General features: G+C 45.9%; 2 protein-coding genes across 2 annotated transcripts; one reads left to right on the plus strand and one right to left on the minus strand.

Moving 5' to 3' along the window:
- Positions 1 to 1,925: 1,925 nt before the first annotated feature.
- LOC139572583 (taste receptor type 1 member 1-like) lies at positions 1,926 to 4,799 on the plus strand. The gene is made up of 5 exons (XM_071395286.1): positions 1,926 to 2,186; positions 2,380 to 3,126; positions 3,240 to 3,260; positions 3,586 to 3,706; positions 3,807 to 4,799. Exons 1-5 carry the CDS (start codon positions 1,926 to 1,928, stop codon positions 4,697 to 4,699), a joined length of 2,043 nt encoding a protein of 680 aa, XP_071251387.1. The 3' UTR covers positions 4,700 to 4,799.
- A 192-nt stretch (positions 4,800 to 4,991) lies between these two features.
- On the minus strand, positions 4,992 to 22,805 carry LOC139573472 (aldehyde dehydrogenase, mitochondrial-like). Its single transcript, XM_071396954.1, has 13 exons — positions 22,535 to 22,805; positions 21,750 to 21,854; positions 18,576 to 18,716; positions 14,640 to 14,719; positions 13,552 to 13,663; positions 13,104 to 13,232; positions 12,909 to 13,022; positions 12,666 to 12,768; positions 11,650 to 11,834; positions 10,872 to 11,036; positions 5,907 to 6,064; positions 5,652 to 5,766; positions 4,992 to 5,456 (listed from the first exon to the last, which is right to left on the minus strand). The coding sequence occupies exons 1-13, from the start codon at positions 22,649 to 22,651 to the stop codon at positions 5,424 to 5,426; spliced, it is 1,557 nt and encodes a 518-aa protein (XP_071253055.1). The 5' UTR covers positions 22,652 to 22,805; the 3' UTR covers positions 4,992 to 5,423.
- Positions 22,806 to 23,224: the final 419 nt, after the last annotated feature.

A 23,224-nucleotide genomic window follows, 5' to 3' on the forward strand; every position in this document is an offset into this window, starting at 1 on the left:
GGGAAGCCAGGTTTCCCCCCAAAATTCCCCAAATCTCACCGGAGAAAGCATCCGAGCGAGCTAAACAGCGCTGTCTGTCTCTGTATGTATAGGCCATCTATCTGATGCTGTCTGGTCCAAAAGAGTATGAAATTGATGCCGCCAGTAGCATTGAATGCAAGGCAAGCCTTTTGTATAAAATAATAGCCAATCAGTGTAGATCAACTGTGAGTGGTCCTGGCGCACACATAAAAAGTGTCAAGGGAAGCCAGTTTGGATTTGGCTTCACTCCAATCACATTGCATCGAGAGCAAACATTGACAGAAACTCGTTGTGCATCTCATTGTATTGTTGTCCTCTGATGGCTAGCTAGCTATCTAAAATGGTCCCTTTCCTAAATTAGCCATGGATGATAGGGATTTGGACTTGTGGTTTTAATTTATTCTCCGTACTGGCCAGTGATTATAATGGCGATTCTGATCCAACCATAAATTCATACATTGTGCCCCTGGCCAGAGAGGATGGAAGTTCAATGTGTAGCTAGTTGTAGAAGGCTAATGTTAACTAGCTAACATTGCCCATGAAAGGAAATTAGGCTAGCAAGCAAGCATTTTAGCCAGGTAGCCTAGGACAACAAAAAATGAAAGCGTGTACTGTATGACAGAGTGATAGACCGTTTCGTCAACATGAGAGGAGGATGGCATTGGCGTTTCTCTACAAGTAGGGTAAGCCAACATGCTTTTCAATTTGCACGAACGCGCATGGCCACATCACATTTAGCTTATGTTGATTGGACTACATTGTTTTTGGTATCTTTTAGCTGTCACTGTATTAGACTAAGCATAGGTGATTTGATAATGTTGAAGATGAAAAGGTGCTGGAATAGTGGAGGCAGCTCATGTTTCCTTTGCGACTTGCGGTAACTCACCATAGTTCTAAATCAATAGTTGTTTAGTGGTCCTAAAATGTCAGAAACAGTAACTTGCTTGACCATGCTGTAGGTCATGTAATTGATTGTTACATGCAATATGCTTTGTGGACTTCACCAGACAGAGGTTGAGACAGAGGTTGCTTTCTGGTTTTGTGATGAAACAAAGGTATGGTTGAATTTATTCTGCCACTGTGTCTTCTTATTGTCTCGGCCTTAGGCATATATATCACAGTCGCAAGGCATATGAACTAACAGGTTATAGAGCAAACAACGTAATTATCACAACACAGGTTGTAATATGGCTTTTTATTCTGTCTTGGCTTCCCCAGTGATTTTACCCATGCACCGCTACTGTTTATTCCATTCCATCCATTAATGTGCCCGTCCTCCTATAGCTCCTCCCACCAGCCTCTTCTGGTGGAAATGTCTAAGTATTTTTGTGTGTGAAAGACCTGACAGATATTTTCATAAACCTCAAGACATGTTTCCATAATAGCCTGACCATGGATAGGTGGATGTGGTTATCCAGGTATCTGGGGCATGGAACACAAACAAGGAAGTAACGCAACATGTAAAACAGAGTGAAAGATGATTGGTATCAGTCACCTTAGTAGATGGAGAGCATTTCAGCCTCTGCTCTAACAACTCACTCTTACTTAGAAACCTACAATGTTGTTTCTTGTGGTGATGGTGTCATTTCACCTGATGAAACAAAGTGACACATGCTCCTCTTCACCATAACTCAGCCTGGATGGAGACTACATTCTGGGAGGACTATTCCAGCTGCATGAGAAGTATGGAGTGACTGGTACAGCGACTGACACTGAAAACAGAAAACCTGAGGTGCTTCAATGTCACAGGTAAGGCAAAGTCTGCTTTCACCACTGGGGGGAAAAAACAATACTGTAAATGTCAAACTTTTTTTGTTGCACACATGGACAGTAAAACTATGCAACCTTTTATTCTACATCCCAGGTTTAAATTTTCCTCAGCAAGCTACCAGCAGATTCAAGTCATGAGGTTTGCTATTGAAGAGATCAACAACTCCACATTGCTGTTGCCTGGTGTCAGCCTGGGCTATGAGATTTTCGACTACTGCTCTGACTTGCTCAGTTATGGGGCTGCTCTGGAATTTCTGACCCAAAAGGGAAGAGGAGCCATCCCCGTGTGGAACGGTACAAACTACAGACCTAAAGTAATCTCAGTCACTGGCCCGTTTGGAAGCAGCCAAACCATCAGTGTCACCCCTTTGTACATGCCTGAGATGATTCCAATGGTAAATAGTATTTTATGGCACAATATAACCTCATGATGGTGCTATTTATTCAGTAGCTCCCTTGTGTTTGTACTCTTCGTGAATGGTTCTGTAGAACACTGCAATGTAAATGTACCTGTACTGTAATGCTTGTTCAAATATGACAATCCTTGTTCTCACAAAAGCATTATTGTTTTGTGTTTTACTTCAACAGGTGACTCATGGGGCATCAAGTGTCCAACTGAGCTACAAAAACAGATTTCCCTCCTTTTACCGAACCATTCCCAGTGACAAATATCAGGTGGAGTCTATAGTCCGTATACTCCGACAGTTAAACCGGAACTGGGTGGCTTTCATCGGTGGTGATAATGACTACAGCAGAGACGCCTTGGCAGTTTTTCAGGATGAGATTAGACCAGCTAACATCTGTTTGGCGTACCAAGACACCATTCCCCAAAACAAATCCTTAATAGGGCGTCTATTCAACAACATAGCCATGTTCAATGTCCAGGTTATTCTAGTCTTTGCCAATGTGGAGTTTGTCATTCCTTTCATCCAAAAGGCCATAGATCTCAGAGTGAAGGAGAAGATATGGATCGCTAGTGAGACATGGTCCATGAACCAAGAGTTGATCAAGAAGAGTCAGATTGAGAGGATAGGGACGGTCTTAGGTGTCACTGTACAGACGCACAAGGACCTGAGAGGATTTGATGAGTTCATTAACAACACAGTAAAATCCAGACATGAGAATGCATGCACTGACATGGACTTGAAGGAAAGATGTGGTCAGATTTGCTCTGACTGCAACTCCACCAGTGCCCAGACAATTATTGGAGAGGACCCGACATACAGCTTTGTCATCTACTCTGCAGTGTATGCTGTGGCTCATGCACTCCACAATGCTTTGCGGTGTGGGACATGGAAATGTGCTAACTCAGAAATCATTGCTTATCCTTACATGGTAAGTGAGCTGCATCTCCTTCAACATGAAGCCTTATGGTCAACCACATCACCAAAAATATGATTATTAATTGACATTATCTTTTATTTGACCATTTTGTCTTGCATTCCCAGGTCACTGAGGCACTACAACAGGTAAATTTAAATTGGAAAATCAAAGTATAGAGTTTGATTAGAACGGGGACTCACCAGCTCATTACGACATTGTACACTGGGACTGCAAAAATGAAACATGTTCTAATGTGGACATTGGCTCATACCTTACCAACCCCACACCAAGCTTCCATATTAATGAAACTCTCATACATTGGTTTGAGGGCACAAAGGTTAGTACTACATTCTTCAAAAGCATGCAAGTATACATTATACACCATCAAAACACTGCGTGGTATTCAAATTAGTGATAACTGATGCTGGTCTTTTCCACAGTGATATTTTAAGCTGTTCCTACTTCTTGCAGGCTCCAGTTCTGCAGTGTTCTAGTGAGTGTAAATCTGGCTCCAGAAGAGTTCAAACTGGCTTCCACACCTGCTGTTTTGACTGTGAGATCTGCGCTGAAGGAAAGTACATCAACCACACAGGTACTGAGCAACATGACTTTCTGTTTTTGCCTGGAGTTTTTCCTGGACAGGTCAAGAGGTCAGAAAGAACACCTATGAATCATATGACAAGAATGATTGTTATCTGTACACATATTAGAATCTGTCACCCAGACCTTCTCTTCCCTTCCTCGCCCAACAGCCGATCCCTACAGCTGCATAGCATGCCAAAAGGATGAGTGGGCCAGGATTGGCAGTACCTCATGCACTAAGCGCTCTATAGAGTATCTGCATTCTGATGCTCCGTTGGCCATTTTTCTGATGTTCCAGGCCAGCTCCATCATCCTCATCTCAATGGCCATCTTGGTTCTGTTCCTTTGTAAGAATGACACCCCTGTGGTAAAGTCAGCCGGTGGGAGGCTCTGCTTCCTCATGTTGTGTTGCTTGTCCATGTCCTCCATCAGTGTCTTCTTCCACATCGGCAAACCCACAGAGGCCATCTGCACCTTACGCAATTCTGTGTTTGTAGTCTTCTATCTGGCCTGCCTGTCCTGTCTTGCTGTTCGCTCCTTCCAGATTGTCTGTATCTTCAAAATGGCCGCCAAACTGCCCAAAGCGTATGATTTCTGGGTCAAGCATGGGGGTCAGTGGATCACTATTATCACAACCACTGTCATAATGCTGTTTCTGTGCATTTTGTGGATAGCCATTGAAGGACCCAAGCCCAATCAGATAACATTGTATAGCGAGGTAATTTTGGATCGCACATATGGAGTCATCCCCATCTTTTATGTGATAGTACTGTTTGCCGCTTTGCTGGGTATTGCATGCTTTAGTTTTGCCTACATGGGAACTGACCTGCCCAAAAACTACAACGAGGGTAAATCCATCACTTTCAGCTTGCTTATCTTCTTCATCTCTTGGGTCATCTCTGACGGTGCACCTGTCTACCAAAGGAAAGCACACACTCTCCGTCAATCCTTGCTCTGTGCTGTGCAGTCTGTATGGTATACTCTTTGGTTACTTCCTCCCTAAATGCAATATCATTATCATTACACCTGAGCGTAATACAGCAGCCTATTTTCAAACTGCAATCCAGAGTTACACACTTCAACCTAAATAATGTACATATGTTGAGACATATTGTTGTGTGGCACTAGAACTGCCACTATTGTGTTCTGTGATGTTTCTTTTCAGTCAATATCTATATTTTTTAATCCCATGCTGTTTCCTCCATAAAAGCATTTTAATTGTTTGCCCATTAATAAAACACTTTGTAAATTATTGTTTGTGTCGAATCAGATGACACTAGGTTAAAAACAAGTAATAGCGAGTATCAAGTGCATTTATTATCCAAAATACTTTCAAAGTTCACACTTTCACTCTACAAGAGTACAAAACTACTCTGCATTGTAGCAGGGATTCACCATATAAAAACAGGATGAACATAATGACTGAAATAAGTATTATGAAATATTATGGCATGCTCTATGAAGTGCTTAAAATAAGCTGTTGAAGTTTGACACGGCTGTACAACAAGCTGGGTGTAAACTAACAGCACCATGCCTGTAATTGTTTTCTCATCTTGTTTGGAAATTCTTTACATGAAGTTAGAGATGAGTACAGAGGCTAAGTAACACTAAAGTCCAACTGAATAACTGATTAACTCTGTGATAAACAAAATAAAGGCTGATTTATTCCGATAGAGCCTTCCTATGGTCAGTTAGTTTCCTTGATTGGAGGCAGAGTTCAGACGTCTTTACGAGTTTTTCTGAGGGACCTTGATTGTTACCTGAGATAAAGAATAAAATATGTTTTGAAGCTTTGACATTAACACATTTTGTGAACATAGATACAGCTGCTTATGAGATGTTGCTGTTTATTACGTATGCAACGTGTGGCAACAGCGTTCATACATTTACGTATGTGGCCCAATGGGGCATGAACATTTTATCCTACAGTATTGTAGTGGTTATGGGGTCCTTACCGTTTTCACTTCAGTGTAGTTGTCCAGGCCATACTCTCCCAGCTCACGACCGTTACCAGAATATTTGTAGCCACCGAAGGGGGCTTGTGCTCCAAACACATTATAGCAGTTAATCCTTAGGAGAAAGAAATGGACAAACCACATACACAATTATCGTATTTTAATGGGCCAACTTCTGGACCTTTTATACTACGGAAAGAAATTGACAATTTGATGGACATAATGTAAAATAAAGTCAGCTAGAAATCAGCGTACCAGACAGTACCAGCGCGAATTCCGCTAGAGATGTAGTGGGCCTTGTCGATGTCTTTGGTGAAGACAGCAGCTGCCAGGCCGTACTTTGTGTCGTTGGCTCTCTCAACCACCTCCTCCAGAGTCTTAAACTTCAGGATCTGCATCACCGGCCCAAAGATCTGAACACAGACAAAGTGTTATAGAGGATAAATACATTTAAATAATCTAACCTAAAGAGATCTGTTCTCTGAAGAGAACATGTTACACATGTATGAGCTTGTCTGGCTACTTTCCTTAGAGCTAGAATACTTAATTGAAACAATAAAGCATTCTCCTCGCCACAGTTTCGCTAAAAAGCTAAGGGATGGAGAAAAAAACACTCAAATTCATAGACAGTGCTATGGATGCAAGAACTGACCATCCGTGATATCCCATGTATAGTTTTAACCATGTTTTGAGGCTATACATTGTTTGTTTACATTTGTTGTTTACAAACACTGGAGTAAAACAAGCTTATATTGTAGGTTCTGATGGGGTATGACAGGGTATGAACTAAGCTCATGTGTCACGTTCTGACCATAGTTCTTGTGTGTTTTGCTTGTTTTAGTGTTGGTCAGGACGTGAGCTGGGTGGGCATTCTATGTTGTGTGTATAGTTTGTCTGTTTCTATGTTTGGCCTAATATGGTTCTCAATCAGAGGCAGATGTTTTGTGTTGTCTCTGATTGGGAATCATATATAGGTGGCTTGTTTTGTGTTGGGGTTTGTGGGTGGTTGTTTCCTGTTTTTGTGTTTCTCTGCACCAGCTAGGACTGTATCGGTTTGCCACATTTGTTATTTTGTATTTGTTGTAAGTGTTCACTGTTTATCGTTAAATTAAACATGTTGAGCACTGGCTACGCTGCGTGTTGGTCCGATCCTTGCTACACCCTCTCTTCTCGTGAAGAGGAGGAAGACTGCCGTTACAGAACCACCCACCAATCTCGGACCAAGCAGCGTGGCTACGGGCAGCAGCAGCGGCCCATTACACAGGACTCCTGGACATGGGAGGAAATTCTGGAGGGTAAAGGACCTTGGGCTAAGGTTGGAGAATATCGCCGCTCTCATGAAGGAAGCGTGGCTGGAAGCCCGAGAAGAAACCCCAAAAAATTATTGGGGGGCGGGCTAAAGGGGAGTGTGGCGAAGTCAGGTAGGAGACCTGCGCCAACTTCCCAGGCTTACCGTGGAAACTGAGAGTATGCGGAGGAGCGCACGGTGTCTCCTGTACGTGTGCATAGCCCGGTGCGGTACATCCCAGCTCCACGTATCGGCCGGGCTAGATTGAGCATAGAGCCAGGTGTCATGAAGCCGGCTCAACATATCTGGTCTCCAGTATGTCTCCTCGGGCCGGTGTACATGGCACCAGGCTTACTTATGGTGTCCCCGGTTCGCCAGCACAGCTATTCCTCCTCCCCGCACTGGTCGGGCTACGGGGATCATTCAACCAGGTAAGGTTGGGCAGGCTCGGTGCTCAAGGGAGCCAGTGCGCTTTCACGGTCCGGTATATCCGGCGCCACCTCCTCGCTCCAGCCCAGTAACACCAGTGCCTAAACCACGCACCAGGCTTCCTGTGCGTCTCCAGAACTCTGTTCCTCCTCCACGCACTCTCCCTGTGGTGCGTGTCTCCAGCCCGGTGCCACCAGTTCCGGCACCACGCACCAAGTTTCCTGTGCGTCTCCAGAGCCCTGTACGCACTGTTCCTTCTCCCCGCACTCGCCCTGAGGTGCGTGCCCTCAGCCCGGTACCACCAGTGCCGGTACCACGCACCAGGTGTATAGTGCGCCTCGAGAGTCCAGTGTGCCCTGTTCCTGCTCCCCGCACTAGCCTTGAGGTGTCTACAAACCGGTACCACCAGTTCCGGCAACACGCACCAGGCCTACTGTGCGCCTCAGCAGGTCTGAGCTGCCTGCCTGCCCAGCGCCGTCTGAGCTGCCTGCCTACCCAGCGCCGTCTGAGCTGCCTGCCTGCCCAGCGTCATCTGAGCCATCCGTCTGCCCAGCACCATCTGAGCCATCCGTCTGCCCAGCGCCGTCTGAGCCGCCCGTCTCTCCCGAGCCGTCAGAGCCGCCCGTCTGTCCCGAGCCGTCAGAGCCGCCCGTCTGTCCCGAGCCGTCAGAGCCGCCCGTCTGTCCCGAGCCGTCAGAGCCGCCCGTCTGTCCCGAGCCGTCAGAGCCGCCCGTCTGTCCCGAGCCGTCAGAGCCGCCCGTCTGTCCCGAGCCGTCAGAGCCGCCCGTCTGTCCCGAGCCGTCAGAGCCGCCGTCTGTCCCGAGCCGTCAGAGCTGCCACTCAGTCCGGAGCTGCCACTCAGTCCTGCCACTCAGTCCGGAGCTGCCACTCAGTCCGGAGCTGCCACTCAGTCCGGAGCTACCTCTCTGTCTTGAGCTACCTCTATGTCCTGAGCTACCTCTATGTCCTAAGCTACCTCTCGGTTCGGAGCTGTCTCCTCAGTCTGATGGGGCCCTTTGTGAGGGTTCCTAGGCCAAGGTCGGCGGCGAGGGTCGCCACTCAAAGGACGCTAAGGCAGGGGACAAAAACAATGGTGGAGTGGTGTCCTCGTCCAGCGCCGGAGCCGCCACCGCGGACAGATGCCCACCCAGACCCTCCCTTAGAGTTTTAGGGGGTGCGTTCGGAGTCCGCACCTCACGTTCTGACCATAGTTCTTGTGTGTTTTGCTTGTTTTAGTGTTGGTCAGGACGTGAGCTGGGTGGGCATTCTATGTTGTGTGTCTAGTTTGTCTGTTTCTATGTTTCTATGTTTGGCCTAATATGGTTCTCAATCAGAGGCAGATGTTTTGTGTTGTCTCTGATTGGGAATCATATATAGGTGGCTTGTTTTGTGTTGGGGTTTGTGGGTGGTTGTTTCCTGTCTTTGTGTTTCTCTGCACCAGCTAGGACTGTATCGGTTTGCCACATTTGTTATTTTGTATTCGTTGTAAGTGTTCACTGTTTATCGTTAAATTAAACATGTTGAGCACTGGCTACGCTGCGTGTTGGTCCGATCCTTGCTACACCCTCTCTTCTCGTGAAGAGGAGGAAGGCTGCCGTTACATCATGGGCATTTATACGTTCTATTCTTTAAGAATCAATGGGTATACAGTTGAAGTCGGAAGTTTACATACACTTAGGTTTGAGTCATTAAAACTCATTTTTCAACCACTCCACAAATTTCTTGTTAACAAACTATAGTTTTGGAAAGTCGGGTAGGACATCTACTTTGAACATGACACAAGTCATTTTTCCAACAATTGTTTACAGACAGATTATTTCACTTATAATTCACTGTATCACAATTCCAGTGGGTCAGAAGTTTACATACACCATGTTGACTGTGCCTTTAAACAACTTGGAAAATTCCAGAAAATGTCATGGCTTTAGAAGATTCTGATAAGCTAATTGACATCATTTGAGTCAATTGGAGGTGTACCTGTGGATGTATTTCAAGGCCTACCTTCAAACTCAGTGCCTCTTTGCTTGACATCATGGGAAAATGAAAAGAAATCAGCCAAGACCTCAGTAAAAGAATTGTAGACCTCCACAAGTCTGGTTCATCCTTGGGAGCAATTTCCAAATGCCTGAAGGTACCACGTTCATCTGTACAAACAATAGTACACAAGTATAAACACCATGGGACTATGCAGCCGTCATACCGCTCAGGAAGGAGACGCATTCTGTCTCCTAGAGATGACCGTACTTTTGTGCGAAAAGTGCAAATCAATCCCAGAACAACAGCAAAGGACCTTGTGAAGATGCTGGAGGAAACGGGTACAAAAGTATCTATATCCACAGTAAAACGAGTTCTATATCAACATAAACCTGAAAGGCCGCTCAGCAAGGAAGAAGCCACTGCTCCAAAACCGCCATAAAAAAAGCCAGACTCCTGTTTGCAACTGCACATGGGGACAAAGATCGTACTTTTTGGAGAAATGTCCTCTGGTCTGATGAAACAAAAATAGAACTGTTTGGCCATAGTGACCATCGTTATGTTTGGAGGAAAAAGGGGGAGGCTTGTAAGCCGAAGAACACCATCCAAACCGTGAAGCACGGGGGTGCTTTGCTGCAGGAGGGACTGGTGCACTTCACAAAATAGATGGCATCATGAGAAAGGAACATTATGTGGATATATTGAAGCAACATCTCAAGACATCAGTCAGGAAGTTAAAGATTGGTCGCAAATGGGTCTTCCAAATGGACAATGACCCCAAGCATACTTCCAAAGTTGTGGCAAAATAGCTTAAGGACAACAAAGTCAAGTTATAGGAGTGGCCATCACAAAGCCCTGACCTCAATCCCATAGAAAATTTGTGGGCAGAACTGAAAAAGCGAGTGCGAGCAAGGAGGCCTACAAACCTAACTCAGTTACACCAGCTCTGTCATGAAGAATGGGCCAAAATTCACCCAACTTATTGTGGGAAGCTTGTGGAAGACTACCCAAAACGTTTGACCCAAGTTAATCAATTTAAAGGCAATGCTACAAAATACTAATTGAGTGTATGTAAACTTCTGACCCATTGGCAATGTGATGAAAGAAATAAAAGCTGAAATATATCATTCTCTCTACTATTATTCTGACATTTCACATTCTTAAAATAAATTGGTGATCCTAACTGACCTAAGACAGGGAATTTTTACTAGTATTAAATGTCAGGAATTGTGAAAAACTGAGTTTAAATGTATTTGGCTAAGGTGTATTTAAACTTCCGACTTCAACTGTATATAATTAATTTAAAGTTCATTAAGGTTCAAAAATGAATGTAGCAACTAAGGATTCTAGCTTCAGAATAGCCACACAAATATACTTTAGACAAGCAAAATATACTGGCTTTTCTTTCCATTTTCATGGGTATAGCCAGTAGGGGGATTCTGTCAAGGCAGCCCCAAGAGCCAAAATGGTGAATCTTGACAACCAGTTTCATGAAGAGTGAGTTGTTAATTATAAATGCCATGCTGTACCTCCTCACGGGCGATGGTCATGCCGTCCTGGACATCTCCAAAGATGGTTGGTTGGATGAAGTAGCCACGGTCTGCAGCCACCCCTCCCCCGCACATCAGCTTGGCCCCCTCACTCTTACCACTGCTGATGTAGCCCAGAATCTTCTTGAACTGTTCCTCATCCACCTAGATAGGGAACCGTTTTACAGTGCTCGTAAGTGGGTGTCTTATTAATGTGTAAGGAAGAGAGCTATAAACCAAACCAGACTACAAGTGCTTGTGTATATGTATGCATGCAAGTGCGTTCTTGTAGTTGTTTTCTGATAAAGGCTCTGCATTTGGAAATGCTGGTACCACAGTTATTTCAGTACAATAGAGTGTGCAGCTCTTCTATTTTTATCCAGTGTCTTATGTTTGGGTGTGTGTCTTCAACTCCTACTCTACTCGTCTGGGCGTGTCTTCAACTCCTACTCTACTCGTCTGGGCGTGTCTTCAACTCCTACTCTACTCGTCTGGGCGTGTCTTCAACTCCTACTCTACTCGTCTGGGCGTGTCTTCAACTCCTACTCTACTCGTCTGGGCGTGTCTTCAACTCCTACTCTACTCGTCTGGGCGTGTCTTCAACTCCTACTCTACTCGTCTGGGTGTGTCTTCAACTCCTACTCTACTCGTCTGGGCGTGTCTTCAAATCCTACTCTACTCGTCTGGGCGTGTCTTCAACTCCTACTCTACTCGTCTGGGTGTGTCTTCAACTCCTACTCTACTCGTCTGGGTGTGTGCACCATGCAGTATTTCTAACCTGCGGTCCCTGCTCAGTCTTCATGTTGAAGGGGTCTCCCACCACCCTGCTCTTGGCCCGCTCCACACTGCGCTCCATAAACTCATCATAGATGGTGTCCTGCACATATGTACGGGAGCCGGCACAGCAGCACTGGCCCTGGTTAAAGAACAGGGCAAAGTGGGACTGTTCCACCGCCTCCGCCACTGCAGAAAGAGAGAGAGAGAGAGAACACAGTCATACATAGCCGATATGTTTCCACTTGACGTTTTGCAGCATTGGACTCCATGAAATTGACACCTGGCCTTGGGGTGAGTAGCTGCTTGAAGTGTTGTGGAATCCAATGGGCTGCTTTAGCATTAGCAAGCCTAGCATGCTGACGAAAAAGGCCGTTTAAAAAACTAGCAGTATTTTAATCTTCTCGATTTTCCATGTCGGATAATGGGATAATTAGGAGTACTGTGACATCTTCCATCCCTGGACTGAGGTATGTTTTCTAGCCCTATCCTGCATTTGTCACTGCGGTGCAAACATTATAGCTGAGCAAAGTTTTGACTTGAAGAGGAAGGTGTATAACCTCAAGTCGAAACATATCAGCTAAGTCAGACACAGCAATCGCAATCAAACAAATAAAGACACACAGGCAAACATGCACATGCCGTAGTAGATTTCAGAGGAGGCTGGTGGGAGGTACTATAGGAGGACGGGCTCATTGTAATGCTGGAATGGAATAAACAGAACGGTATCAAACACGTCAAACATATGGAAACCACGTTTGACTCCGTTCCATTAATTCCATTAGTCATTACAATGAGCCTGTACTCCTATAACTCATCCCATCAGCCTCCTGTGGTAGATGTCCTTCGTTGTAAAAGTAGCAGCTGTCTGCTGCAATTGATACTTCATAAATAAAACGGAGACCACACTTTGCTTAAGATATTGCTGTAGCTGACTATCCAAATTAAGTGTTCCCATTTTTGACATATTTATAACTGGATGCCCATCCCAAAAGTAAAGTTGCCTTGAGCCATACTCACTGTTGGCATCAGACATGATTATGTTGGGGCTCTTTCCTCCCAGCTCCAGAGTGACCTTCTTCAGGTTGCTGGAGCCAGATGCCTGCTGGATCAGGTGACCTACCTGGACACATAGAGCATGGAGCTGCTTAGACAGCACAGGGCTCATTCTCATACACACACTAATACACCAAAACACATTGGCCATTTGAAAGCAGTGACTCAGTTCTTTGAGATGCCTGAGGTATGGGCGGTCTGTCTTACCTCAGTAGATCCTGTGAAAGCCACCTTATCCACATCCATGTGGGAGGCGATGGCAGAACCAGCAGATGGACCCATACCAGGCAGGATGTTCACCACACCTGGAGGGAAACCAACCTGAGAGGAGAGAGAGAGAGAGGAGAGAGCTTAAGAAATGTGGTAAGGAGGGTGTGTGTGTGTGTGTATTAGTGTACCAACCTCCTTGATGAGACTGGCCACATACAGGGCAGTGAGGGGGGTCTGCTCAGCCACCTTCATCACCACAGTGTTGCCTGTAGCCAGAGCTGGCCCCAGCTTCCATGCCTGCATCAGCAGAGGGAAGTTCCACTGAGGGAAGATAGAGAGAGGAAGAGAGTGAACGGTAGAGTGAAGACAGACCATATCAAACGTGTGCATAAACTCATGCAAAGTACACAGACATAAATCCATGCAGGCACTCAACACATTAAAGTCCAGGCTGCCACTATATACCGCACAGCCTTGCAGCTCTACCAGGTTTTGGAGGCAGGGTGTCACCTTAAATTACATATCCAAATCATGTTCAAATTGCGAATATGAACTATTGAGAAAGTATATTGAGAATGTTTCTTAAGATTCATCAAGGAGGTCCATCCCTAACCCCTGAACAGTTCCTTCACTCACTCACCGGGATGATCTGGCCACACACACCAATGGGCTCATGACGGGTGTAGCAGAAGAAGTCTCCATCGATGGGAATGGTCTTCCCCTCCCACTTATCTGCCCAGCCGGCATAGTACCTGTGCACACACATGCACACACAGACAGTAAACACTTGGACTCAAGAATCGTCAAAAATATTACACCTTTCAGATATATCAAAAGGGATTTGGGGGATGTCAATATTTCTCAACTGCATTAAGTACTCACTACATTCCATATTCAGTAAATACCAGGAGGACACTAGACTCAGTAGGGCTACCATGTATAAATGTTTATTATGAAATAGAACTATAGCAACTATAGTTTCAGATATCAAGAGTAGAAGGAAATGTGTATTTTTTCAAAGAAGGAAACTGTAAATGAGTCTATTTCCAATCCATTAAAGGGTAAACAAGCAGACAGTAGATTGAGATAGTGATTGGATCCACAGTGAGTATACAGCAAGCAGTCTAGGTCATGGTGCTGTGTGCCAGCCAATCAAATAAGGGAGGTTTGGCAGTCTGCAGTCACATTCTTGTAAGAACTAATTCACAGTCAGTCTCACCCTCTTTTTCCCCCTTTCTTTCCCACCATTCTGTCTCTGCCTCGCCCTACAACTTCACACACACTTGAAATGTAACATAAACATTCAACCATATAGCATAACGCCACATCTGGCACTTAAGATTCATGACAACTCATACATTTTGGTTTGCAGAAAGTAATAATAATAAATGTATTATACAGAATAATTATACAGAATAATATCAAAGTGCATAAAATAAAAACCAAATAGAACGTTAGAAGGCAACTGACACAAAGAACACAGCTGACACTACAAGGGACAAGGTCACCAAGGAGCACAGCTATCAACAGAAAACCTTCCTAAAGAGAAAGGTTTTTAGGCCCGTTTTAAAGGATCCCAGAGTCTGTGGTGCCTTCAGGTGATCCGGGAGAGCATTCCAGAGGCTGGGGGCAGTCGAGCTGAAAGCCTGATCCCCCAAGGATAAAATGCATGCGTTCATTTCACTGCTCTCACACTTACACACTGCAATTTATATTACTGTGACTGACCTGAGGCACTTGACCACCATGGGCACGTCCACGCTGTAGGATACGGCATAGGGCTTCCCATTGTCCAGGGTCTCCAGTTCCTATGGCAAAATAAGGTCAAAGTGTCAACAGAGTTCCGCCATGGCCTAACTGATGAAGTTTAAATGAGGACAGATAGTAGCAAGGCTGTATTCTGTATTACGTAACATTGTCAAACAAAGGTGTCATTGTACACTGATGATTCATGTTTTCTTTTAAATCCACAATTTGGATCCCTCCACAGCCTCAAAGGATCTAGATGGCAGCTTCATTAAATAGTACCCGCAAAACACCAGTCTCAACATCAACAGTGAAGAGGCGACTCCGGGATGCTGGCCTTCTAGGCAGAGTTGCAAAGAAAAAGCCATATCTCAGACTGGCCATTAAAAGGAAAATATTAAGATGGGCAAAAGAACACAGACACTGGACAGAGGAACTCTGCCTAGAAGGCCAGCATTCTGGAGTCGCCTCTTCACTGATTACATTTACATTACATTTAAGTCATTTAGCAGACGCTCTTATCCAGAGCGACTTACAAATTGGTGCATTCACCTTATGATATCCAGTGGAACAACCACTTTACAATAGTGCATCTAACTCTTTTAAGGGGGAGGGGGGGGTTAGGAGGATTACTTTATCCTATCCTAGGTATTCCTTAAAGAGGTGGGGTTTCAGGTGTCTCCGGAAGGTGGTGATTGACTCCGCTGACCTGGCGTCGTGAGGGAGTTTGTTCCACCATTGGGGTGCCAGAGCAGCGAACAGTTTTGACTGGGCTGAGCGGGAACTGTACTTCCTCAGGGGTAGGGAGGCGAGCAGGCCAGAGGTGGATGAACGCAGTGCCCTTGTTTGGGTGTAGGGCCTGATCAGAGCCTGAAGGTACGGAGGTGCCGTTCCCCTCACAGCTCCGTAGGCAAGCACCATGGTCTTGTAGCGGATGCGAGCTTCAACTGGAAGCCAGTGGAGAGAGCGGAGGAGCGGGGTGACGTGAGAGAACTTGGGAAGGTTGAACACCAGACAGGCTGCGGCGTTCTGGATGAGTTGTAGGGGTTTAATGGCACAGGCAGGGAGCCCAGCCAGCAGCGAGTTGCAGTAATCCAGACGGGAGATGACAAGTGCCTGGATTAGGACCTGCGCCGCTTCCTGTGTGAGGCAGGGTCGTACTCTGCGAATGTTGTAGAGCATGAACCTACAGGAACGGGTCACCGCCTTGATGTGAGTTGAGAACGACAGGGTGTTGTCCAGGATCACGCCAAGGTTCTTAGCGCTCTGGGAGGAGGACACAATGGAGTTGTCAACCGTGATGGCGAGATCATGGAACTCAACATCAACAGTTGACGTTCCCCGGGAGGAAGAGCAGCTCCGTCTTGCCGAGGTTCAGCTTGAGGTGGTGATCCGTCATCCACACTGATATGTCTGCCAGACATGCAGAGATGCGATTCGCCACCTGGTTATCAGAGGGGGGAAAGGAGAAGATTAATTGTGTGTCGTCTGCATAGCAATGATAGGAGAGGCCATGTGAGGATATGACAGAGCCAAGTGACTTGGTGTATAGCGAGAATAGGAGAGGGCCTAGAACAGAGCCCTGGGGGACACCAGTGGTGTGAGCACGTGGTGCGGAGACAGATTCTCTGATGACGTTGAGACTGTTATTTTGCGGGTACCATTTAATGAAGCTGCCAGTTGAGGACTTGTGAGGCTTCTGTTTCTCAAACTAGACACTCTAATGTACTTGTCCTCTTGCTCAGTTCTGCACCGGGGCCTCCCACTCCTCTTTCTATTCTGGTTAGAGCCTGTTTGCGCTGTTCTGTGAAGGGAGTAGTACACAGCGTAGTACGAGATCTTAAATTTCTTGGCAATTTCTAGCATGGAATAGCCTTCATTTCTCAGAACAAGAATAGACTGATGAATTTCAGAAGAAAGTTCTTTGTTTCTGACCATTTTGAGCCTGTAATCGAACCCACAAATTCTGATGCTCCAGATACTCAACTAGTCTAAAGAAGGCCAGTTGTATTGCTCCTTTAATCAGCACAGCAGTTTTCAGCTGTGCTAACATAATTGCAAAAGGGTTTTTGAATGATCAATTAGCCTTTTAAAATGATAAACTTGGATTAGCTAACACAACGTGCCATTGGAACACAGAAGTGATGGTTGCTGATAATGGGCCACTGTACGCCTACGTACATATTCCATAAAAAATCAGCTGTTTCCAGCTACAATAGTCATTTACACCATTAGCAATGTCTACACTGTATTTCTGATCAATTTGATGTTATTTTAATGGACAAAAATGTGATTTTCTTTCAAAAACAAGGACATTTCAGAGTGACCGCAAACTTTTGAACGGTAGTGTGTGTGTATATATATATATATTTGTGGTTTTTTTACAAAAAAATATATGAGGGATTGGAAACAATGCAGACAATTACATTGCTGGAAGCCATCTGCAATAATAAAGCTGATCTACCCCCTAACAAATGTTAATTTAAAAAATGTCAATACCTTCCTAGAAAGAGCTAATAGATATCCAGTGTTGTACACAGAAGCATACAGTATGTATTTAGAGGTAGGCTCTGTAACATGCTGCTAATGGGCAAAACAGATGTTTTACTATAACATTGTCATATCAAATTACAGGGACTATTTACTGCTACAGGGTGTTAATCAGTTCAGAGTCCAGTTAAACACCAGTAACCCTCACTTTAGTTAGGTCACATTAGAATCCAATATTTTGAAGGGGAAAAAATTAGACTGTTGCACAAGCAAGACAAAACCCGGGGAATGAATTGGCTCATCGTCATCAGAGTGAATCAAAGATTATCGTCGTCCACACACCATTTATTTGGCTTGGCAAATGGGAAAACAAGAGTATATGTGGTCAACATAACACACACGACAAAACGTATCTAGATACAACATTTACAGGCACATACAGTTCATGTTGAAGACATTGGACTGTACATACTTAAACAGATTGGCCAGTCTTACAAGTACCGATGAGTCACTGGCTTGGCTCTGGACAGACTCCCTCTCACATACACACCATATCCATATGTAGGTAGAGCCGGTTCCGTGGACAGAATCATTGCTATTTCCAGTCCTGAAGGACCTTGCACCCCTGATAAGCCAATCTGACAGTAGTTAATCAAGTCCAATCTAAATACTGTACTAACAATCCTACTCTCTTGTAATACACCCCCCCCCCCCCCCCCCACACACACACACACACACACACACTAAGCAGCTTGTTTCTCTCCATGAACCAATCCCTTGCGTAAACAAAATAAAATCTGATTTTAGCAGGGCCTCATTTACCAGGCAAAGTAGGGCAGCTTCCTGTGCTGAAGCTGTTCATTATTTTATCAAAACAAGCCCAGAGAAACCCTTTCACCACTATAGCCTTTCCCCTATTACTTTCGCCAAACCTGTACCATAACACCAACAAATATGTTTTGTGTATGTCTTGTAAGAGCAGCACTAAGGAATTATTTTACTCCACTTCCACAGCGGTTTCTCAGTGTTGATCATGTGACCTAGCCGTGACCCTGCGTCTCTATCTCTGCCATGTGACTTCAGCGTGGGAGCTGCTCAGGTCAGCAACCTGTGGAATACAGGACTAACAGTGACTCTGCAAAATATGGCGCTGCTGTTTACAAGCCAAATAAATCTATCTGAACATACTTTTTTAAAGATAATATTTCTGAGTAAAACGTTTCCACCACTGGAAGGTAACATTTGTCATCAGACAAAGCAGTATGTCAGTGCCACACAAGTCAACTCTAATACAATCCAAACAATTTAGCTTTCTTTGGCATGAGTGCCAGAACAGGAATGTTGTGCATCTAATTAGCCGCTCATAACACCACTTCAGGTTAATCATTTATTTACATTGACCAGCAGAAATGGGACGGAGTCACTGACCGCTAGGTAGGCTGTGTCCCTCTCGATTGCGTCTGCCAGCCGGCTCAGGAGCAGCCCGCGGTCCGACGCGTCCATACGTCGCCATGGTGACCCAAACCTGAAGGCCTCCCTGGCAGCCTTCACAGCCTTGTCCACATCTGCCTGGAAAGAGGGAGGAGGCCACAGAGGGAAAACAGAGGGAGATGAAAAGACAAGCAAACCAAATCAGAAATATTAGATTATATAATTTGAAAAATGGAAAACAGAAAGGAAAACAATGCACACTGCTGCTCATGCTCACAGGTGATATTTATTTACAACAATGTTTCAACCCTTAGGTCAACAGGCATCATTTAAAAAAATAACATCAAGTAATTCAATTGCAACAGTGTAATAACACAAAAAGATGGTCACACACCTGGCCCCTGCAAGATTGCGCTCTAATTACACCTGTTGTTACGGTTAACTTTTCCCCATGGTTATTTTACCCTCTCGTCCTCCTACCACACCTAATTGTCATGTTTCTGCTTCAGGCAACTTGTTGTTGTCTTAGCGTGCCAAGGATGTTGTCACGTTCTGACCTTTATTTCCTTTGTTTTGTCTTTATTTAGTATGGTCAGGGCGTGAGTTGGGGTGGGCAGTCTATGTTTGTATTTCTATGTTTTGCTATTTCTGTGTTTGGCCTGATATGGTTCTCAATCAGAGGCAGCTGTCAATCGTTGTCCCTGATTGGGAACCATATTTAGGTAGCCTGTTTTGTGTTGGGTTTTGTGGGTGGTTGTTTTCAGTCTTTGTGTGTCTGCACCAGATAGAACTGTTTCGGTTGTCACTTTTGTTGTTTTGTATTTTGAGTGTTCACCTTTATTAAAGTAAGATGAACAATTACCACGCTGCGCATTGGTCCTCCGATCCTTCTAACTTATCCTCCTCAGACGAGGAAGACGACAGCCGTTACAGAACAACCCACCAAAATAGGACCAAGCAGCGTGGTAACAGGCAGCGGCAGCAGGAGCAGCGCAAGAAGGAGGAATGGACATGGGAGGACGAGTTGGACGCCAAAGGACCCTGGACAGAGCCAGGGGAATATCGCCGCCCCAAAGCAGAGCTGGAGGCAGCAAAAGCAGAGAGGCAGCATTATGAGGAGCTAGCACGGCAGAGCGGCTGGAAGCCCGAGAGGCAGCCCCAAAAATGTATTGGGGTGGCACACGGGAAGTATGGCTAAGCCAGGTAGGAGACCTGAGGCAACTCCCTGTGCTTACCGTGGAGAGCGTCGTACCGGGCAGGCACCATGTTATGCGGTGGAGCGCACGGTGTCCCCAGTACGCGTCCATAGCCCGGTGCGGTACATCCCAGCTCCTCGTATTGGCCGGGCTAGAGTGGGCATCGAGCCAGGTGCCATGAAGCCGGCTCAGCGCATCTGGTCTCCAGTACGTCTCCTCGGGCCGGTGTACATGGCACCAGCCTTACGCATGGTGTCCCTGGTTCGCCAGCTCAGCCCAGTGCGGGCTATTTCACCTGGCCGCACTGGCCTGGCTACGGGGAGCATTCAACCAGGTAAGGTTGGGCAGGCTCGGTGCTTCCAGACCTCCTGTGCGCCTTCACGGTCCGGTCTATCCGGTGCCACCTCCTCGTACCAGCCCAGTACCACCAGTGCCAACACCACGCACCAGGCTTCCTGTGCGTCTCCAGAGTCCAGTACGCCCTGTTCCTCCTCCCTGCACTCGCCCTGAGGTGCGTGTCCTCAGCCCGGTACCACCAGTGCCGGTACCACGCACCAGGCATCCAGTGCGTCTCCAGAGTCCAGTACGCCCTGTTCCTCCTCCCCGCACTCGCCCAGTGGTGCGTGTCCCCAGCCCGGTACCACCAGTTTCGGCACCACGCCTACTGTGCGCCTCAGCAGGCCAAAGCTGCCCGTCTGTCCAGCGCCGCCTGAGCTGCCCGTCTGTCCAGCGCCGCCTGAGCTGCCCGTCTGTCCAGCGCCGCCTGAGCCGCCCGTCTGTCCAGCGCCGCCTGAGCCGCCCGTCTGTCCAGCGCCGCCTGAGCCGTCCGTCTGTCCAGCGCCATCTGAGCCGCCAGTCAGGAGCCGCCAGAGCCGCCAGTCAGGAGCCGCCAGAGCCGCCCGCCAATCAGGAGTTGCCAGAGCCGCCCGTCAGTCCGGAGCTGCCCCTCAGTCCGGAGCTACCCCTCAGTCCTGAGCTACCTCTCAGTCATGAGCTACCTCTCAGTCATGAGCTACTTCTCAGTCAAGAGCTACCTCTCAGTCCTGAGCTACCCCTCAGTCCTGAGGAGTTTTCTCAGTCCAGAGGCGCCCCTCAGTCCAGAGGCGCCCCTCAGTCCAGAGGCGCTCCTCAGTCCAGTGGGGCCCTTTATTAGGGTTCCCAGGCCAAGGTCGGCGGCGATGGTCGCCGCTCAAAGGACGCTAAGAAAGCGGACAAAGACAATGGTGGAGTGGGTCCACGTCCAGCGCCAGAGCCGCCACCGCGGACAGATGCCCACCCAGACCCTCCCCTATAGGTTCAGGTTTTGCGGCCGGAGTCCGCACCTTGGGGGGGGGGGGGGGTACTGTCACGTTCTGACCTTTATTTCCTTTGTTTTGTCTTTATTTAGTATGGTCAGGGTGTGAGTTGCGGTGGGCAGTCTATGTTTGTATTTCTATGTTTTGCTATTTCTGTGTTTGGCCTGATATGGTTCTCAATCAGAGGCAGCTGTCAATCGTTGTCCCTGATTGGGAACCATATTTAGGTAGCCTGTTTTGTGTTGGGTTTTGTGGGTGGTTGTTTTCAGTCTTTGTGTGTCTGCACCAGATAGAACTGTTTCGGTTGTCACTTTTGTTGTTTTGTATTTTGAGTTGTTCACTTTCATTAAATAAGATGAACAATTACCACGCTGCGCATTGGTCCTCCGATCCTTCTAACTTATCCTCCTCAGACGAGGAAGATGACAGCCGTTACAGATGTAGTGGTGTTGAATACAGAAATAGTGAGGGGCCTGTTCAAATGCTTTGAAAATGCCGTCTTCCTCCCTTCCTTGAGACAGTCATTACGACTGCATAGGTCCAAGCTATGTAGGCTAGTGGAATACCTGCTTTCACCAATCCAATTATATTAGATCAGTGATTACTCCAAGGAATCGAGCATGTAAGTCTTGTAATTAGACAGAACAGAGCCAGGTTTCAAGGCAGTTCCAGCCACCGACCTTGTCTGCCTCAGCCACCTGACAGATGACCTCTCCTGTGGCTGGGTTGATGGTGGGGAAGGACCTCTTGCTGACGGCATCCTGCCACTCGTTATTGATGAACAGCTGTAATGAGACAGAGGGGATTTGATTAGGCTCTATGTTTAGATTACATATGTAATCACAACTCTTTGATCCAATAGACCGAAAATAAATTGGAGCCAGTATAAACACTGTATTGTTCAGTTGCATCCCATTACGTCCCTTCAGTTTTTATTTGTGCAGTATTGTAAGATACTGTCTCTGACATAATATTACAATGGTTTAGAAGTCTCTTTATAAATTCCTCCAAAACAATTGAACAGAAACACATGCATGTACATGTGTTGTGGCTGTCTATGTACAAGCTGGTCTTTCAACTCTAGCAAACGTTTTATTAATGCAATCCAGGAAGGTTTCTGGCTGTCTGTCACATTACAGTTTTGCATAACACCATCATACCCAACAATTATCTAGTGTATATGTAATTCAGTTGACCTAATGTATCGGATAAGTACGTTCTCACAAGGTTCAATCAGGTCAAGTGTTTTAAATGTCAACAAGAGTTATCAACAAGTAGGCTAGCTAGTCAAGCAACAACAAATAATGCATCTAGTCCAAAAGATATTGCAATTCTCACGTATGCCTAGTTGCCTTGCAATGAATTGCACATGACAGAAATACACTAAACCGATCATTTCAGTCGTGTGCAACAATGACAATAGCTACTCAACAGGTCATTCAACAGGTCAATGCTTATCGCTTACCTTGTTATAATGGACTTCGGGCTGTGCGCTTGGAACCGGGATGGCGGCCGCCGAATACTGACAATTGGAAATGCCAGAGATTCTAGGCAAAGTTCGGGATAACACAATTCGAAGCATGGTTCTCCTTCAACACAAAGGTGTTTGTCAACCAGGGAGAGTGGAGAGCGGGCTTTCACAAAGTATTGTACAGTGAAGTCGATCGTCATCTGTCACCCGCCCCCAAGAGCATGCACAGTAGAGCCTTCCTTAGATTACGTTTTCAAAGTGAAATGTAGGCTATAGCGCCTACATCAATACCGTTAAAGTTCATAAAGGGGAATACAGTGGGGTAAAACATAACATAAATGAAATAAAAATAGCAAATCAGACCTCAAAAACACATTTTGTTACAATATTTAACTTCATCTTTGCAACAGCCTCCCCAACATCCAAAAGAATGGAGAGTAAACTATTCAACCAAGGTAAGGGAAACATTAACAAAGCAATATTATAAATGAGGGCACATTTTCAACACAAGAAATCATGAGCAAAAACAAGCAGACAGGTTATGCACACCCTCATTCCCAGTGGTGTAAAGTACTTAAGTAGTGTAGGAGTGTGCCCATGGCTATCCATAAATTTAAAAAACATTGTGCTGTCTGGTTTGCTTAATATAAGGAATTTGTCATTATTTATACTTTTTCTTTAACT

This window comes from Salvelinus alpinus, chromosome 4, assembly GCF_045679555.1.
Source record: "Salvelinus alpinus chromosome 4, SLU_Salpinus.1, whole genome shotgun sequence".
Taxonomy (NCBI): Eukaryota; Metazoa; Chordata; class Actinopteri; order Salmoniformes; family Salmonidae; genus Salvelinus; species Salvelinus alpinus.

Excerpts from the sequence above, each read along its gene's own strand:
- LOC139572583 (XM_071395286.1), top strand. The coding sequence starts at position 1,926 with ATGAGGTTTGCTATTGAAGAGATCAACAACTCCACATTGCTGTTGCCT. Across the intron at positions 2,187-2,379 it reads TGCCTGAGATGATTCCAATG|GTGACTCATGGGGCATCAAG; the intron begins GTAAATAGTATT and ends TTACTTCAACAG. Across the intron at positions 3,707-3,806 it reads AAAGTACATCAACCACACAG|TATCTGTACACATATTAGAA; the intron begins GTACTGAGCAAC and ends AAGAATGATTGT.
- LOC139573472 (XM_071396954.1), bottom strand. The coding sequence starts at position 22,651 with ATGCTTCGAATTGTGTTATCCCGAACTTTGCCTAGAATCTCTGGCATT. Across the intron at positions 14,720-18,575 it reads GGGACACAGCCTACCTAGCG|GAACTGGAGACCCTGGACAA; the intron begins GTCAGTGACTCC and ends ATTTTGCCATAG. Across the intron at positions 5,457-5,651 it reads ACTACACTGAAGTGAAAACG|GTAACAATCAAGGTCCCTCA; the intron begins GTAAGGACCCCA and ends TCTTTATCTCAG.